The sequence below is a fragment of the Radiomyces spectabilis genome (genome assembly GCF_025331425.1).
Source record: "Radiomyces spectabilis strain NRRL 2753 chromosome Unknown BYT42scaffold_6, whole genome shotgun sequence".
NCBI classification, from domain to species: domain Eukaryota; kingdom Fungi; phylum Mucoromycota; class Mucoromycetes; order Mucorales; family Radiomycetaceae; genus Radiomyces; species Radiomyces spectabilis.
The window spans coordinates 596,702-614,962 of record NW_026251931.1 but is presented as its reverse complement, the minus strand read 5'-3'; the positions used below and the strand labels follow the sequence as shown (position 1 = coordinate 614,962).

At 42.6% G+C, this 18,261-nt stretch overlaps 7 protein-coding genes across 7 annotated transcripts; 5 read left to right on the top strand and 2 right to left on the bottom strand.

The window, feature by feature from the left end:
• Window positions 1-21: 21 nt before the first annotated feature.
• BYT42DRAFT_593456 (Flavinator of succinate dehydrogenase-domain-containing protein) lies at window positions 22-516 on the top strand (the record flags this gene model as incomplete). The annotated part of the gene is made up of 2 exons (XM_051570701.1): window positions 22-47; window positions 72-516. The coding sequence occupies 2 exons, from the start codon at window positions 22-24 to the stop codon at window positions 514-516; spliced, it is 471 nt and encodes a 156-aa protein (XP_051423610.1).
• Window positions 517-1,085: 569 nt separating this feature from the next.
• On the top strand, window positions 1,086-1,565 carry BYT42DRAFT_471708 (protein FAM72; the record flags this gene model as incomplete). The annotated part of the gene is made up of 3 exons (XM_051563568.1): window positions 1,086-1,186; window positions 1,292-1,366; window positions 1,499-1,565. Coding segments are annotated over 3 exons (243 nt in total), but the record flags the coding sequence as incomplete, so codon positions are not given.
• Window positions 1,566-3,223: 1,658 nt separating this feature from the next.
• Window positions 3,224-5,235, top strand: BYT42DRAFT_568239 (kinase-like domain-containing protein). The gene is made up of 2 exons (XM_051568150.1): window positions 3,224-4,273; window positions 4,455-5,235. Exons 1-2 carry the CDS (start codon window positions 3,347-3,349, stop codon window positions 5,061-5,063), a joined length of 1,536 nt encoding a protein of 511 aa, XP_051423608.1. The 5' UTR covers window positions 3,224-3,346; the 3' UTR covers window positions 5,064-5,235.
• A 381-nt stretch (window positions 5,236-5,616) lies between these two features.
• BYT42DRAFT_320731 (CPS1 protein) lies at window positions 5,617-6,752 on the bottom strand. The gene is made up of 4 exons (XM_051563009.1): window positions 6,538-6,752; window positions 6,337-6,440; window positions 6,015-6,213; window positions 5,617-5,924 (listed from the first exon to the last, which is right to left on the bottom strand). Exons 1-4 carry the CDS (start codon window positions 6,629-6,631, stop codon window positions 5,779-5,781), a joined length of 543 nt encoding a protein of 180 aa, XP_051423607.1. The 5' UTR covers window positions 6,632-6,752; the 3' UTR covers window positions 5,617-5,778.
• A 1,810-nt stretch (window positions 6,753-8,562) lies between these two features.
• Window positions 8,563-9,408, top strand: BYT42DRAFT_568234 (uncharacterized protein; the record flags this gene model as incomplete). Its single annotated transcript, XM_051568149.1, has 2 exons — window positions 8,563-9,326; window positions 9,386-9,408. A coding segment is annotated over exon 1 (602 nt), but the record flags the coding sequence as incomplete, so codon positions are not given.
• A 1,931-nt stretch (window positions 9,409-11,339) lies between these two features.
• BYT42DRAFT_496443 (uncharacterized protein) lies at window positions 11,340-12,436 on the bottom strand (the record flags this gene model as incomplete). The annotated part of the gene is made up of 3 exons (XM_051564421.1): window positions 11,340-11,932; window positions 11,998-12,150; window positions 12,232-12,436. The coding sequence occupies 3 exons, from the start codon at window positions 12,434-12,436 to the stop codon at window positions 11,340-11,342; spliced, it is 951 nt and encodes a 316-aa protein (XP_051423605.1).
• A 3,521-nt stretch (window positions 12,437-15,957) lies between these two features.
• Window positions 15,958-17,851, top strand: BYT42DRAFT_613585 (uncharacterized protein; the record flags this gene model as incomplete). Its single annotated transcript, XM_051571754.1, has 6 exons — window positions 15,958-16,157; window positions 16,216-16,280; window positions 16,334-16,629; window positions 16,698-16,726; window positions 16,783-16,846; window positions 16,904-17,851. The coding sequence occupies 6 exons, from the start codon at window positions 15,958-15,960 to the stop codon at window positions 17,849-17,851; spliced, it is 1,602 nt and encodes a 533-aa protein (XP_051423604.1).
• Between the last annotated feature and the right edge of the window lie 410 nt (window positions 17,852-18,261).

Below are 18,261 nucleotides of genomic sequence, written 5' to 3'. Positions count from 1 at the left end.
TCTATCCTTTCCAAGTCCATCATGCTGCCGACTATACTACGACGATCGTTAACCGTGTCTACTTCACACAGAGCTTTGACTCGATCCTTGTCCACGTCCCATGCCTTGTTGAAACGTAAAGACAATGATCCTTACCCTGATTTGGGGGTTCGACATGCTCCCCAAATGGAACTCGATGAACCATATCCGAATCTTCCACCGATTCCTCGTCCGGATGAAACCATTGAAAACAAAAGAGCACGACTTGTGTATCAATCGCGCAAACGCGGTATCCTGGAGACGGATTTACTGCTGTCGACGTTTGCCAAGGAACACTTGGACAAGTTCTCAGCGGACGAACTTCAAGAATACGATGCTCTGTTGGACGAACCTGACTGGGATATCTTTTACTGGGCGACCAACAACAAGCCGGTTCCAGCGGAATGGAAGGAGAGTAAAGTATTAGACATGATTCGCGAACATGCCAAGAACGAGAAAAAAGTGGTGCTCCGCATGCCGGACTTGGGAAAAGAATAGAATGGGAATAAAAAAGTGAAAAAGAGAATCGCAGAAGAAATGGTTTTATGATATCTTGTCAAACAATGGTTAGAATAGCAATATGGTCCGAGGCAAAGAAAGGGAAAAAAGATACAAAATGTGGATGCGAGTTCCGAGAATACGGACGAAAAAAGAAAAATGGACTAATATCCCGAGGCATGCTAAAATGACCACATGTTCACATCGCAGCCAACGCGGAACAACATCATCCAAAGACCCGCCAAAAAAAAGATGTTCGGAAGTAAAATCATATTTAGGATCATTGGAAGAATCGTTTTGAGTGTTTTTTTTTTCTGACAATTTGTTCTTGACGTTTTCGTGTTTTCTTCCGTTGTCCGAACTGTCAGCTCAAATCCATGAGCGATCTATCTCACTTTTCGACGTCGTCCAATAGTCGACTGGCCTTTAGTCGACACGTATCCAGTTTCGCTCATCAGCATCCACCACTGAGTGCCAGTTCGGGATTTCGGCAGGAAATCTCGCTCCCACCCCAATACAGTCGTCGCATTGAGCTTCCTGACATACCAAGACCAGTTTACACATTAGTATGTCGCCATTGTAAAGTCAAAGTATGCGTACGAGGAATGAAAGCCATTCTCTTGGCAGATATGAACGTGGAACTCTACAGCACCGATACGCCCTCCGATCGGTAAGCGCTATTTTGATCCGACCATAGTTCGAGAAAAATACACATGCGCATGTCATATGCATTGTGTCCCTTGTCACTCACCGTATAGCCGTCGTCACTGATTAGGATACAACTTATGGATAAAGATTATCTGACGCGAACGTGCTTTTGCAGAATTCGAGATGTAGCTTGTCTTGGATGGTAAGGATTTTCCGGAAAAACACGGATCTCGTTTTTGCTAACACAATACTATTTTGGTCTTTTTTCTTTGATTTATTGAAACGATCTTCTTTACGCCTTGCTCACTGAATGGAATTGCATCATGTTTTCTAGCGGTAATATCATCGGATATCATGTTGTGTCGCCATGTCATCATTGCCTGGGCGCTTGTAATAATGGTCATTTTTGGATGTTCCATTCAGATGCATGTGATAATATTGAAAGAAAGGATCCTACAGGAAGAGACATCATGCTATGGTCCAAATTACCACGCGCCGAAAAAGATGTAGATTTTCTGATGGGAGCCTCCATCCCCTATCACTTCATGTGTCGATAATGGACTCCATCATTTTACAGCCGTTGTACCATATCTTTAATCTAAACAATGTCTAATTTGCATATGCGGTGGCTATACGCCAAAATATTGTGCGCACTATAAACTCCAACATAATGGCTCCGTTTCCGCACAGCAAGAGCTATCAACATTGATGCCCTTTTTTTTGACGTATTCGCGTATTACTGTAGAGTCCTGCGCCGCTTTTGCACGCTTTGAATACGATAAAAGCTCATGAGGTGACTGTATGACGCGAATTTTTTTTAGGTAAGCACTTGGGTATTAATCATAGAAATACTCTATAGATCGATCATTATATGTCTGTGCAAATAGTGTCATGGCCGGTGCTGCATTAACGCGTGATTAGTACATCTATTTTCGTCCAAATTTTTTCGGTCAGCGCCTCTGTATCAGATTCTTTTCCACGGGTCTATTCTTTGTTTTAATTCGGTACATTGATGGGGTTCTTCCGTTTTCGCTATCGGTTGGTCCAATGGCAGATTTTCTTGCATTACAGTAGCTAGTGCCTGCCTACTATAAATATCTTACGATGAAAAACATATATACTAGACTAAAATTTGATTGATCGTTGCAATGATCTATTTGTGTGTCTGATATGTGTCACATTGTATGCGAGATGTACCAACGCGACAGCCGAATTTTATACAAAGCCAAGGTGATCACTCAAGTTTTGCCAAGATGATCCATGAACGGAGACAAGCCGCGAATAGGCCATCAAGGACATGACGACATACACCATTATGATATCATCATGTACCGTTCTTTGAAAAATGAACATAGTGGGAAAGCACAAAGGAAATAATATAAAATGTCCAAAACGGATCAATTGCTGATGTCGATCGTGCCAAAATAAAATACATTGATCTGCGAATGTGAATACTAGCTGAAACCATCTAGTCAATTTGCCCTTGTTCGCATTGGTTGGGTAGATCGACTGTCTTATGGATATGTAGATATCTCGGATGACAGATAGGATAATGACGAGCAATTTGTATAATATATGCTAATTGCTCCATCTTGGGACATAACTGTAAATGACTCACTCAGGCTTCAATATGTCTTGATATACATCAGCGCACATATATTTCTTTTGAGTTTTGTAACATTGACGTTTTCCGCCCTTTGCCTTTTCTATTGCCATGACCGATCCATTGAAAAAAATTGAAACGCAAGCACATATCAAAGACCCAACTTTAGACGCATGCCTTGTTACACATGAATGCTATAAAAAGCAGGAACCACAAAAAAAAATAAAAAAAGGCGATCACATCTCCCTGAATCTGGCTGCCAAGCGTTTTTTGCAAATGCGTTTGTAAACAGACTGTCAGTTGCCAAGCCAAAAGGGATCGCCGAGGGTGACCTCAAAATGAGCAAAAAAAGGTGGAGGATCTCTTTTTTTTTTTTTTTTTGTCAGGGGTCATGCATGTGGCCCATTGACTTTGGCATTGATCCTGTTTGGATAATTTTCCTTGGATTCTGCTCCTCTTTTTATAAAAAAAAAATATCATATTTTTTTTCTGCTTCTCATTTTATTACATATTTGAATATAAAAAGAGAGTTTTAGCTTCCTAATCCTTATCCGGACTTGTATTCGTTTTTAATCGGTGATGATTGCCTGCAACAACTCATCCGTGACTTTCTCGTCATGGATCCACCCACAAAAGCCATTATCGCCTACCGGTGCATTATCATCTCTTGGTCCCGGAACCGCTCAGCCGTCGACGCTGGTGAAGAAGTCATCGTTTCAACGATACAAAAAGCGAGCTCAGGATTTCTTTGGTCACAATGGAACCAGCTCATCGGCCCCGGTGCTCTCGGTTTTGGGACGTAAATTATCGCAACTCTCACTACGCCATGTATCACGAGAGTCTTCGGCCGCATCGTTTGTAGCCTCGGACGACGCATGTAAAACCGTGGAAGCCGTAGCCATGGTAGGTTCTATAGCAGCGGCGCTGGCCATGAGTAGTCGTTGTCAATACGCTCCACCTGGGTCTGTGCCGGCCGACGGATCAGTGAATCAACAGTGCCGATCACAATCAAACCATGCACCGTCCTTGTGTGCTGCAAGGTGGCCCCGTTTGTCATTTTCTACTGCTTTATCCAGCCAGACAGAATGCAAACGCACTGCATCAAGTGATCAAGCCATGCCACGAAACCTAATATCGCAACGTCCACGACTACAAACACCGTATCATGATGTGTCGCCCTCGTCGCCCACTCATTACACAAAAGAAGCCCTGTTACATGAAAAATATCCCGCTTATCGTAAAGGGAAAATTATTGGCACAGGTGCAACTGCCAAGATTCGATTGATGGAGCGACCCATGGCCAGTCATTTCAGAGAAAATCAATTATCGTCCGTGTTGGCCATAAAAGTGTACTATAAACGAGATCGTGAAGAGAGTCGGCGACATTACCAGAAACGGCTCATTAGCGAATTCTGCATCAGCAACACCCTGAAGCACCCACATGTAATTCATGTTTATGACCTGTTGAAAGATAATAAAGGACGCTGGTGCTCCGTCATGGAATTTGTAAGTGGTCTTTTTTTTCTACATAATTGGTTTCCTAGCCCTCTTTCTCCTCTTCATTTTCCCCCTATATCTATGGATCGCAACGCCCATGGGTTATTTCCCCTATCTTATTACATCAATCAGACCAAGACCAAAAAGGAAGAAAAGATAAACTGATTGGTGGTTGGATTTTTGATCCTAGTGTGGTGGCGGCGACGTGTTTTCCATCTTGCAAGATTTCAACTTGACGGATGCGGAAATGGATTGTCTTTTGAAACAATTGCTTCTGGGATTGCAGTACATCCATGAGTGCGGGGTAGCACATCGAGATATTAAACCTGAAAATTTAATGATGACACGCGACGGAGTGCTCAAAATTGCCGACTTTGGCGTAGCGGATGTGGTGCAATCGTGCTACACAGAAGACACTCGGGAATGTTACGGACGATGTGGATCGGAACCGTATTGGGCACCTGAGCTCTGGACAGACAGTGCCAAGACGGGCTACGATGGACGAGCAATCGATATTTGGAGTGCGGCGGTGACTTGGCATTGTTTCTTATATCGCTGTATTCCATTCCTGCAGGCCTGCGAAGACGATCCAAAGTATGACGAGTTTTTAAGCATGCGGCCCCAACGACAATGGCAACCTCTTTCGAAATGCACCGACGATGAAAAGGCATGTTTATATGGCATGTTTGATCCCGATCCTTCCACCCGCTGGACAGTGGAACAATGCCTGGCGTCAACGTGGATGCAATCTGTACATATTTGTCAATTTAATGAACATACACATCATTACACAAAGTAAAAAAGGAAAAGGAAAAAATACACTTCAAATAACAATAATAGTAGCAATAACAAGAAAAAATATCTGGCACAATTAACGATGTTACGGTATTGACTCAATGACCTTTTTGTTGTCAGAAAACCAGCTGTGTGCATATTCTCGGTGTTTAGCATTAGATAGAATTGTAACTTGCACATGGGCAAGACAAGCCGTAAGATCTAGACAGCAACCCCTTTTTTTTCATTTGTTGATTGCCTTGCTTCGGTCATGCCATCATTCCGTTCATCTTTTTTCGTCGCGTCGAAAATCCTTGTGTTTTTTCATGTTTGCACCATCATCAAAAAGAAATTGTTCATCTAAAAGGACTTTAGACACAGAGATGACGAAAAAGCAGCTAACTACAGCAAGATGACCCGAGCGCGGAAAGAGAGAAAAAAAAAAGGTTTCAAATTTTTTCGCGTAAGTGGGTAAAACAAAGAAGACGATGGGTAGCAAGATTTTTTTAAAGTAAATGTAATATTAGGAAACAAGCAAACTTGATAATAAAAACCCTGAAAGAAGAAACAAAGGTATTTGCAAAGGATATTAAAAGAAGAAAATAACAAGAAAAAAAAGGGAGGAAACGAGGAATAAAGGATCTACAAGGAAACAGATCAAGGCCGATTTTGCAGGATCATTCATGGAAAAGCTAGCGAAGTATGTGTGTGTGTGTGTGTGTGCGTGTGTGTTGTGATGGTTATTTGGTTTTCACATTTTGGCTCAGCCAGTTCAATCCCTCAAATAACCCATCGCCTGTCGTAGCACACGAGGGATGCACATACCACGCTCGATCACGCATCTTGTTCAATCCAAGCTTTTCCGTCACTTCCGCAGGCGACATTGCTAATGCAAAAATACAAACATAAGAGTTTAGACATTGTTCACAGGTCACAGTAACCGAGCAACCCATTATTCCTCGTAACTCGGTCTTACCTCCAGGCAAATCCTGTTTATTTGCAAACACCAGCAATAGACATTCCTTCATTTCTCGATCCGAGATGATGCGATGCAGTTCCTGACGTGCCTCATCAATACGATCGCGGTCTTGGGAATCAATCACAAAGATTAAGCCTTGCGTGCCCGTGTAGTAGTGTCTCCACAGATTGCGGATTTTGTCTTGACCACCCACATCCTACAGATAACAAGATTTTTTTTCGTCACTTTAGTGTGTTGTTGAATTGACTTGGGGAAAAAATAGGGAAACCAAAAGAGAAAGGTAGGTTTCAGGGTCTGTTTGATTGAATAAGACAGTTACCCAAACGTTAAATTTCACATTTTTGTAAGTGACAGATTCGACGTTGAAACCGACGGTGGGAATGGTGGTAACGGACTGATTAAGTTTGAGTTTGTAAAGGATAGCTAAACAAAGATGATGAATTGAGATGAGCAAGTTTGCTTGGAGAGGTTCGATATCGCCGCTCTCTGACGGTTTCCAAGTAGAGAAAAAAAAACTTACTGGTTTTGCCGGCGGCATCCAAGCCAAGCATTAGAATACGCATTTCTTTGCTGCCAAAGAGTTTGGCGAGAGCCTTGGACATATTGGCACCCATGGTTTATGGTGGATGATGAGAAAGGAGCGTAGATGGTGCGTATGAAAAGAGAAATAAAAAAAGAGGGCTACGGGACCAAAAATTATTTTTGTCGCTCCACTCAGGTCCAAGAGAGGGGAACACGGTGCATCCTAGATTGGAAATCCTCGCTTGAGCCTAATCTCCAACCAAGGCAACTGCACCCAATCGGGGTTTCTTTATTCATTATCGACCTCCCTGTCGCAACAAAGGATCACACCCAAGCCCATAATCTAAACGCGCCTATTGCGCGCAACTCATCAATCTACTGGTATCCTATCCATTTGGTCCAGCTCAACTTCTCCTTTTTTTTCTGCTTTCTTGGTTACTTACAATGTAACCTTGGCTTCATCACGATCATGCCGAGCCGGCGGTTGACGGGCAAAATAAAATACCAAAGTCTATCTAGGAGTCGTGATAAAAACCATTTATCTTGATAAAAGTTAGGGAGTTGATGCAAGAAAAATGAGAATAAAATACAAAAGAGGAGTTGATGGATAATGGAAAAGAAAAATGTTTGATTCTTTATTGTATTACTACACTATGCAAAAATTGGCATTTTCATGGTAACTGGTGCTTCACTTACTAGTGTTTCCATAACCACATCTTGGAATCACCTAGAAACTTTCCCGAAATGCCGGTTTCCGGTGAGCGGTCTGTATTTTTAGTCCTTTTCTGAATATTCCGAAGAAAGCCTTGTTTTCTGGGGACAAGATTTTTTTTGGCAAAGCATCAATGACAATGACAGAGTATTCATTTATGGTACAAAAGAAAAAAGGTACGATTTATTCTTTGACATTCTCGTCGTTCATGAATACCATCCAATCTTTTGTTCTTCACAATGCGATTTCTCGCAGTCAGTAAAGTAACCGACAGTATTCATACTGAGCATCCAACGAAACAGAGCCATGATTCTGGACGTATGCTTCATACAAATTTGCTCTATCTTGCTCAACCGACGAGTGGTTGGGCACTCGCTCATTTTCGATGTCACGGAGGAGAAATCGAATATTTGAATTTGACGGGATCACCAACCACCAGTACCCTCAGAGTCAGACATGATTTCACCTATGCCTAACTGGTATGCTTTCATAACAATTCCGTAACATATAAGTCGATCGCAGCAAGCCTGCAGCACCTACTTCTCCCGTATTGCCTTTCTTTTATTCTCCTAACACTGCTGGTAATAAAAGTAAAGAAGCCCATCTTTCGCTCCAGTCGTTTCCCATCAAGGAATTGACGCACAACAGACATCTTATCTTTTTCATACCCATCTCATTATACAAAGCAAGCTAAGCTCGTAACATGCCTCGGATGATTTGCTAGTCGCTAAGAGGATCTTTCTTCAGCGCAATAGGAAAATGACCAGCACTGATGACATTCTCGTTGAAACAAGGTCACGCCACGTAATAATAGGTCGCTGCTCGGTGCGTGCCGACCACCATGATCAGTAACTCAGTGGAAATGCCAGAGAAGGACCTTCCCAGAACGTAATGAAACGAGAACTTTTGGCAAAGCCTTTTCGCTTTCGTAATGGTATCTATCAGAAAAATATATGGGAGATGCTCGATATCTTCCTGCAGAGTTCCGATAGTAGGGCATTCGGCTGACAGCATGCGAAATCTCGACTGTAAAAGCGACTCTTCCTTGTTAGCTATTTAGTGGCCGCGGATTGCTTGACTTTTTCTTCCCAAGACGTCGTCGGAGTGATCCTGTTCAAACGCGATTAAAGGAAGAGAGTGGTTCGTCGAGCCCGAACAAAGAAAAATACACAAAACGCCAATGCAGAAAAGCCATCCAATCATCAGGCTCCAATTAATCTGACCTAAACATTCGCAGTCGGAAACACTCAGTGTGTCATTGTTCTTTTTTAGAATGCGAAACGATGCCAATGATTCTAAGAAAACTTTTTATTTCTTTTAGCCCACCCCACTATTAATGAATACCTTGTATCTCTTTTCCTCCCAATTTTCTGCGGTTTGATCATAATATTACGATGAGTGTGAAAGACATGGAAAATCAACCGATGATCGCGTTTGTCGGAGGTGGAAACATGGCGGAAGCCATGTTGGGTGGCCTTTACAACTCTGGTTACCCCAAGGATCACTTGGGGTTTTCCGAACCATTCAACGAACGGCGGTCCTACATGACAGAAAAGTATCCCAACGTCAAGTCATTTTCAGACAGCAAACAAGTTGTGGAGGGCGCACAGATTATATTCTTTGCCGTTAAACCACAAATTATGCCTGCAGTGATGGGGGAACTGAAAGAGAAACTGAAGGAAAATCCCCACGCACTGCTAATTTCGGTGGCCGGTGGTGTAACCACGGACAACATACGACGATGGCTGAACGCTTCGTCTAATGTATCCTTGATTCGTATGATGCCTAACACACCCATGCTGATTGGCGAAGGCGCAGTGGGTTTATTTGCCACCGACACGGTTGATGCAAAGCAGCGTGAGCTAACAGAGACCATTCTACGAACCGTTGCAAAACAACTGGTATGGGTCAAAGATGAATCGCTTCTCGATACGATCACAGCAGTCAGCGGAAGTGGTCCTGCTTACTATTTCCTCATCATGGAAGCCATGCGTAAGTGACATTTGAATTATTCACTTTGAGGAGAGAACCACTCATTCATCACCCGTTGGGGGACGGCACGCTTCTAGAAAATGCTGGAATAGAAGGAGGTTTATCACCGGAAGATGCAAAGGCGCTAACGTTACAAACATGCCTGGGTGCCGTGCAGATGGCGTTGGACAGTGGCGACGATTTGGCAACATTGCGAGATAAAGTTACTTCACCTAACGGAACGACAGCAGCGGCTGTGAATGCATTAGAAAATGGAGGATTGCGCAACATCATTGCTAAAGCCATCGAAGCAGCCACCAACCGCAGTCGTGAGTTATCTAAAGATCTTTCCTAACAATCCAGCTTAGAACGCCTCTGTCATTACAATTTGCTTTCTGTCACTTGGTATCCCTGTAGAATTAAATACAAATAACAGACACATTCATTTTGGCTTGTGTGCATACGAAATTTTTCAATCCAGATTCACTATTGCTTTGTCTTTTACAGCCCTGGACTTTGTGTAACTCGCCGAGAGGCTGCGAAGCCCTGCAAGCTTGGCCATATATGGCAAATCAATGTTTGCCACTCCTTGAAGTGTTTGTTATTTTCTAATGCATGTGCGTCCGTCTGTCTTTTGACCCAATTCAGCCAATTAGTCATTTCTGAAAATTTCAGTTTATAGAGATAAGGTTTCCGTAATTCGATCATGCTTTTTCACTATTCGTCAAATGGTGCGAGCGGAAAGGAAGAAATCAATCACTTCTGTGCATGGTCTTTCCCATTTGTTATTCAGCAAATATCATCACATGCCTGCAACTGGGACTCAAGATGTAAAACAGCACATGTTCCGGAATTGAAAATATAGACCAAGTGTGTCAAACTGCGGAACATGTCGGCCAAGATACAGAGAGATTACGACAGCCCAAAATTTGGGAGTTGGGCATCGGCATTTCAAAATGATTATCAGATGAAAAATAATGCTTTCTCGACCATGAAAAAATACGCGTATTGTCCCTTTGAGTGCAAGTGAACGATGGATGAAAAAAAACACGCGATTGTTAGTTGACAACAAGCGGATATACATCATGAATATCATATACTGACACGCTATTTTACTTCATGGTGTTTTCCGTGAACATGTGCAAAACCATGAATGTCGTACAACGAATGCATCATGCTGTCATCAGTTCACACCGCTCATGAGAAAAGAACGTCTTCCTCACAGCCACAAATGCAAGAAAAGACATGTTTTACAGCACGGACACATCATTCTTATCATTCTACAAGAAGGAAAAAGCAATGACAAAGAAAAAAAAAAACTCCAGCGAACTTTTTCTCCGCTGCTACGCGTTTGACATACCGACGAAAAAAAACATCATAAAAAATACCGGCAAACGCATCGCGAAATAAAATAAAAAAAATAAAATAAAAAAAAAGGTCGCGCTTGATCTCTTCCGTGGGACAGCGCGTTTCGCAACATAAAAAAAACACCAAAAAAAGATAAAAAAAAAAAAAGGCCAAGACGTATTGTCATGGATAACCCACGGGACAACTGGTATATAATACAAACGGCAACCGGTTGATAGGTTACATTGTTCTACAATTTTCACGCTCATACTTTGTAAAGCCATCTCGCACTTTTGCCAAAGGGGGAAAGATGAACACAGGAAAAGAATTGTCTCAATTGGTGCCTGTCAAATGACGACATTTTCCTGTAGAAGCCCTTCGATCGAAATGATGGAGCAAAAATAAACCATTAACTATCAGCTATTCAAAGTTGCATTCTTTAAGCGTGTATGCTCGTTGTCATCTATTTATTATCACATTTACAAAAAAAAAGAAAGGAAAAGAAATGATATGAAGAAAAGAAAAAAAGTAAATTCATAAGGAAGCCCGAAATTAAAAAAAAAAGTCTTTTTACCCGAAGAAAGAAATAGAAGAAATAGAAAGAAATAAAAAAGAGGATGTCTTGTGCTTATTTTTTATGAATGGTTTACACATAATGATTTTGGTTTTTTTTGAGCTTTTTTGTTTCATCAAAGTCCAGGTCAACTAGGATTGGCCGCGCTGCATCCATGAAGCTATAATAAAATAAGAAGTATGTTACTACAAAAAGATCATCCAAATGACGCCATTATTTTCTTTGAACAATTACCTGAATCAGGCGAAGACGTGGTGTTGGTGGAAGTGGAGGTACTGGGGATAGGAGTCATGGGTTGGGGTTTAATGAACCCGTCCTGATCCGCTTTCACTTCCTGCAAATGTGGACTTGATCGCTGCGAGTGCGGTTGCGAGTGGGGTTGTTGGTAGTATTGCGCAGTAGGTTGATGAACATCACCATGTTGCATCATTGGACGCGATGTCTGAGGAGAATGGTGCATCATGCCTCCACCGTAATGCTGAGGCATGGGCGAGTGCTGGTATGATGGATGCTGTGCTTGTTGCTGCTGAGGAGGTTGGCTGCCATCGGCGCCTTGACCGGGGACGAGAACAGGGTAAGCCATGGTGGGTGGATACACAGGGTTCACGACGTAAGGTTGAGGCATCATTTGATCTTTATGATATGCTGCATATTGACCGTAGGGATCATAGGGTTGACCGTATTGATTGAGATTGCTAGGATAACCAAAGGGCATCGACGCCGCACGCATAGCAGGTGCATACTGTTGCTGCTCGGGCATACCGTCTTTACGAGAACCCTTATCACCATCTACAGGGGAAAATGTTGATTAGAGACCGTTGCTGTCGTTATGACGATAACAACTTGACACTCACCTTGCTTCTGTCTTCTCTTGTAGGGACCACGCTTGATGCCCTTCTTGCGTTCTTTTCGAACCGAGTTTACACAAGTATCTGCGATACCGTACTTGACGCAACGAGGACAGGGTCTCGCATCATCACACTTTTTGCAGGCTTTTTGGCAGTTGGCTAAAACAATGGATTCCTTGGTCAGCAACCGCTAGCTTACACACCCATGGTCAAAGATAAAAAAAAAAGTCGATGACTTACTGCACGCGTTCTTGACTTGTTTTCTTTTTGTCTGTGGCTGAGTAGGAGCACCTGCTTCCAAGCCGGGATGCTGAAGAGGAGGAAGACCGGCGGGATGAGTCATCATGGAAGGTGCACCGTTGGCTAATGAGGCCACGGGAGGATTAGCGCCGTAAGGTGAGGGGGCTTGCTGGTAGCCCTGCTGATAATATGGCATCGATTGCATTCTTTGAGTATATTGAAGCGGAGTAGAACTAGGAAAGAGAGGCAAGTAATTCAAGGTAAGTAACCGACCGAGAGTGGAAAAAGAAATACAAAAAAAAAAAATACACAGAAAAAAAAAATTGAAACTTTTTAAATAGAAGAGGGAAAATAGAAAAATAGAAAGACGAAACCAAGGCAATCGGAAAAACGTAGAAACGGGAAGGTGCTAGTGAGCAATGAGGGGGGAGTGGTCGATGGAAGGAATCAAGAGTGTCAATGACAATGAAGTGTGTCGAGCACTTGGAGATTGACAGCTCTTGTGAGTAACAAGAGAAATATGCCAAATAGCGTAAACACACAAAAAGGCCCTACAGCGGCGCTGGAAACTGACTTATTTCAAAAAGGCAAAGAGAAGTGTACAAAAGGAACAAACAAGTTTGAACCCACCGAGCCGAGAAGAAGATCAAACAAAAGAGTAATGATAAGGTGTAGATACAAAGAGATCATAACTTACATATTTTCCGGTTATCTTTTTCTCTTCCTGCTGGTGAGGTTTTTTTTTGTTGGGGGAGAAGAAAAGAAAGGGAAGGAAAAAAAAAAAACGCGCGTAACAAAAAAAAAAAATACTAAACAGTGGCAATAGCTGAGTTCCAAATTAACAGAAACAGAAAAATCTTTTTTTTGCGGTTACGTATTTTCTCGATATTTTTTTTCTTTGTCGATATCCAAAGGTTTTTTCCTTTTTATTATGACCCACTTTTTATAGCTTTATTTTTGTATTAACTAACTAATTGATACCAATGTTTTTGTCATGATCGAACTTGTCCTACATAATTATCGTATAGTATAGGCTTTATCTCAGCTGCAGGTTGAAAGCTGACCTTCAATATCCCACGTTGTTTGCACAGAAAAAAAAAAAAAAAGCCTGCACCATTTTCGAATTTTTTTCAAGGGTCGCAACGAATGGCTGCAAAGCGGAAAAACAATTAACAGGGGAACGAAAACAAAACACCGACACCGTAATTCAATGATTGGTGCGGGCTAAAATGAGTAACATCATTGTTCCACCCATCTTCCCTTTTACGGTTATGCCCGTTATATTACTTTCTCTGTTTGGTGCCCTTGAATGGTGCCCTGTCTCTCGTTGCCCGAGTAACGGATCAAATGGTTCGTCAATTCTATTCGGTAGACTCTTTTTAATATACTTAGTCATCTCCAGATTCGTCATTTTGTAGACACCACACGAATCAATTCTGTGCTTCCTTTCTTTGTGGTTTGACCGTCATGGAAAGGAACACCAGTGATGACCGAATGATTTTGATTTATATGAACCTCCGATAGTACGGTCATTTATTCACATACCGCTAAAATCTCAGTTGTCAATTTGTTGCTGTGGTAAGCATTTACCGAAGTCATCCATGGGATGTCATGAATTAGGTATTATTTTTTGCACTCCAAAAGGATGGCCATCGTCGTACACAAAGCATTATATTTGCTCATTTCCAGTAATTCCTGCCAACTCGTAGAGATAGGTACTGAGCATCTTCCACCGTACTTGGTTTGCATTGGATTGCCTATTGTTCGATTGGCATTGATCATTCAACTTCCTACCTTGCGTTTTTTTTTTTTTTTTCGGAGAACCTGGACTGAGTTTGGTCTCTCGGTTGTTTTTTCTCCACAATGTTTTCAGACATGGATCGTCATATCCCTCAATGTCCACAGATCAATCGTTTCTAAATGATAAGAGTATTTTAGTAAAAATAAAATGTCATTGTACCCCATAGTTACTTCAAAAGTAACCCATTAGCCTCATGTGATGTAGATTGCACTAAATTAATATATCAGTGAAGAGAAGGGGACCCCCTTCTTCCCATGGCATCGACGAAATATGCACAATGAAGCCATATCCGCATGCGGAGATGGTAACTCCTGCCGATGCGAGGTTACTAAATGACGAAAACATCGCTCCTCCAAATCGTTTCCCGCACAGACGTATCACCATGCTTGTCGATCCTTTGCCGTTGTCCTTTTCATTTCCCTGGCGGGGTTCCTGATGCAAAGGGTCCAATGCTAAGGACAGACAATTGCATATTGCCTACCTTTGTCATCATCACATGCTCAGGAATCATTGACTATACGTAAAGCTTTTCCGTTTCCCTATATATCGTCGAGCGCATACAAGCAAAAAAAAAAAAAAAAAAAATGCTCAAGCCAAGCTTGCTGGTGGTTATGGAGGTATACTTACGGACACGTGGTTTGGGAAAGATATAGGGCGGTGCAATACCCCTGAATGAATGCGGACATGCTTTGGAAATAAAGCGGAGAAGATTCGCTTTTTCCCTCATGCGTGTTTCAATATAATGAAGCTGTCAATGGTGTTTTACAGCTCCTATTGAGTCTCAACAACCTTCATGCAGATTTTCTTTCAACGCTCTTTTTCATTTTAGTTTTCTCCTTCCGAGCTCAGGTCAAACTTCCGCCTACCATGCATCGCTGACCTCGGTCGGTGTTATCTCTCTCCATCACATCTTCCGCCACACCGTCCATCAGGACACAGAACGTGACACAGCCCACTCTTTGCACGTCTGCCCATCTTCATCCGTCTACGCATGCTCTTTATTTCCCCACACATTCAACAAAGTTGGCACAATCCCATCGTGACACAGTCTTACCTAGAATCCATCGGGCAACTGTGGATCATTTCGTATCCACTGTGCATGTGTATAAACACCAAAGGTCAAGATTCGTCAGGAAGGCTGTGCGGCGTAGTATTGCAAAATCATTGACTGTAGCTTGGAACTTGGACAGAATAAGAGACTTTTGGGTTAGATGCATTGGGTTGAACTGTGAGTTGTATAATCCGGGAAATAATGCTGTGAATGAAATTTGTAACCTAATATTATTCTCAATCATTTGGACATGAGGGTTGCACAGCATAATTGCCCAAACAAGGAACATTGGCCATCCTTTGCAAGAGGTGGGAAATCGGTCGCCATCTCCCATTCCATACTCAGCCGGACCCTGTTACTCAAGTGTCTGGCACACATACACACACTCTCACACACACATCAATCTCAGAGTACACTCCATCTCCGAACGGTCTTGCAACCATTTCTCCCAAGATCGGCATGAACGGGTTCATTTAAATCACAGAAGTCTTGACACATTTCAGGCACATCCATTTAATAACAATCCCGCAGTTGACTTATTTCTCTCAGGTTTTTTATAATTTTTTATTCCGCCTCATGCTGTGCGCATAAATATAAAAAATACTCGTCTTGACGAACTTTTTTTCCCCTTCTTATTCGTTCCGTTTGTACCTTGTCCTACCCTTGCCCGCTGACAATTCACAAGTCGTCATAAATGTAAGACCTCTCTCCCCTCATTCTTGACCCAACTGATAGCTCGGCGATCAATGCCACGCCAATTAACCTCCATGTCGATTTGGAACGGCATCGTCACTTTCCTGTGTACATTACATTGTTCAACGCTTGCTAGGGTTGATACTCATCTTTTCGTTCTTCTCTTGCTTTAGAAGCGCTTATGTCTAGCACAGAGCCAGTGCAAGCGGTTGTAAACATACCTCGAAGACGCCGTAGAACCAGTCCGGTGAATGCACATACAGTCCCGGACACTGCGAATAGTGACAGTCAGCTTATCAGTGATAAGCTCTATGTCCACCTTCCGCCCAACATCTCGAAAGAGGATATTTTCATGGCGTTGCAGCACTGTAATCCGGTAGAGTAAGTCATACCATCCATCTAATTGGGTATTACCAAGGAAATTGACTCGACACCACAGCATCCAGCTTTCTCACCACACGGATCACATCAGTGGACACGTCCAATTTGCCACCGCGGATCAAGGTGAAAACCGATAAACCATTGCACACTGACTCAATCACTCAACCTTTGTTTAGCCGAACGGGTGTATGTCCTTTATAAGGGCATCAAACTAAAAAACGGCGAGTCTTTGCATCTTCGAAGCCAGTTTGATGAACAAGAGGAGATCGTGGAATCGTCAAAGGATGATCGGATACTGCAAGTCAGTGGTCTTCCTCTGGACAGCTCCCTCGACCATCTCTACGATTTATTCCGCCCGTTTGGTCCACTGAGAATGTGCAAAATTAATCCAACGCATCGTAATGCACAAACGAAAACCGCTTCTGTCCAATTTCTACGGTCGGAAGACAGCGAAAAAGCGGAAGCCGCCATGGTAAAAAAGTGTCTCATTTCACATTCAATGACCGCTCTACTAATCTGTCACTAATCTGTCACCGGCAGCATAAGGCATTGATCCGAAAAAATATCATGTGAGTGTCTCTCTTTGGATCGTCAGTTTCACTAACTGACCCTTTTTATTTTGCAGTCATGTTGTCCCTTATGTAGCATCTCAGTCCAATAGAACACATGTGAGCGGTCGACAGTCCACAGTATGTATTAATCCATGTCCGCATACTGTACGATGAATCATTTGCATCCATTTTTAGATTGTAAAATCGAATAATCAGACACGCCGTCGTGGGAAGCCGCATCCAAGTTTGCAGTCAGATCCGCAGACCATGGTGGATTACAGCAACTTGTACATCCGAAATTTGGATTTGAGATTGCGGAGTTCGCACCTTTTCAATGCTTTTCGATCCTTTGGACACATCGTCTCAGCTTGTGTCATGAGAGATCGTCGTACCAAGGACTCCAGAGGGTTCGGATTTGTCAGCTTCAGTACGGCCAATGAAGCCTGCTACGCCATGCAAAAAATGAATGGTACTTGTCTTATGTCCAGACGTATCAGTATTGCCTTTCATGAACCCAAAAAACGCGAACGAAGAACATCCGTGATGGTCGAACCAACCGCGCCAAAGTTCAACGATCCTCCGAGCACTTTTGCCGTATCGTTTAACCCGCCTCCTCCTACATCTTTTCCCGCCGATGCATTATATTATCCAGTTCTTTTCACCTCTGATTCAAATGCCGCCTTATCATTGACAGCCTTCCAACCCAACGCTTTCATTCCATCTTCTATGCCCCCTCTCATGCCGTCCGTCGATGCAACAGGTCAACCGTCCGTCAATCCTTTCCAGTCTTTTTCATGGATGAACGTGTCGAACACTATTCAACCAGACTGTGGAGTGGTTGTCCCTACATACGAGTATCCCGTATCGTTCCCTCAAGAACCCACTGAATATCCATGGAATATGTATGGCACGGAAGCATCGCAGTCCCCATTTCTAGCGGATATCATGCTTTATGTGCGACGCCAACGTCTCTTTAATGCTGTTGCTCAACTCACGGAATTTGAGCCGAGCATCGACACTATCGATATGCTGTTAACTTTGGGCATCGCAGAACAATCCTTATGCTTTTTCAATCCCACTTTTCTGAAAACCAAAGTTCAGCTGGCTCAAATGTCCGTTGAAGCATTCCAAAAAAAACGCTAAACGAAGAAGCCCCAAGACAACCGTCCAAAATCAACAGCCAAAGCACTCAAAGCCAAAGTCATGTACAAACGCATCAGCAAAGTCTCTTTTTCCCTTTCTTTCAATGATCCATATGCCCCCATCAAACATCAAACCCTCTATAGTGTAGTACTTCGTCATTTTCGCAAGCATCGGATACGTATATTCATCACCAAACCTAGGTCGCCTGTCACCATCATCCACATCATATAACCTTCTGCATTATGAGAATATAAATCGTCTTCTTCTTTTTTTATTCGCAATGGCAAAGAAGTGCAAAACAAAGCGGGTCTATGTTTTTCTATGAAAATGAAGTGATTTAGTTCCTGTCCATCATCAAGCTAATGGGAGCTATACAGAATAAGATGCTTGCAGCTGAGCGAAATCCACTG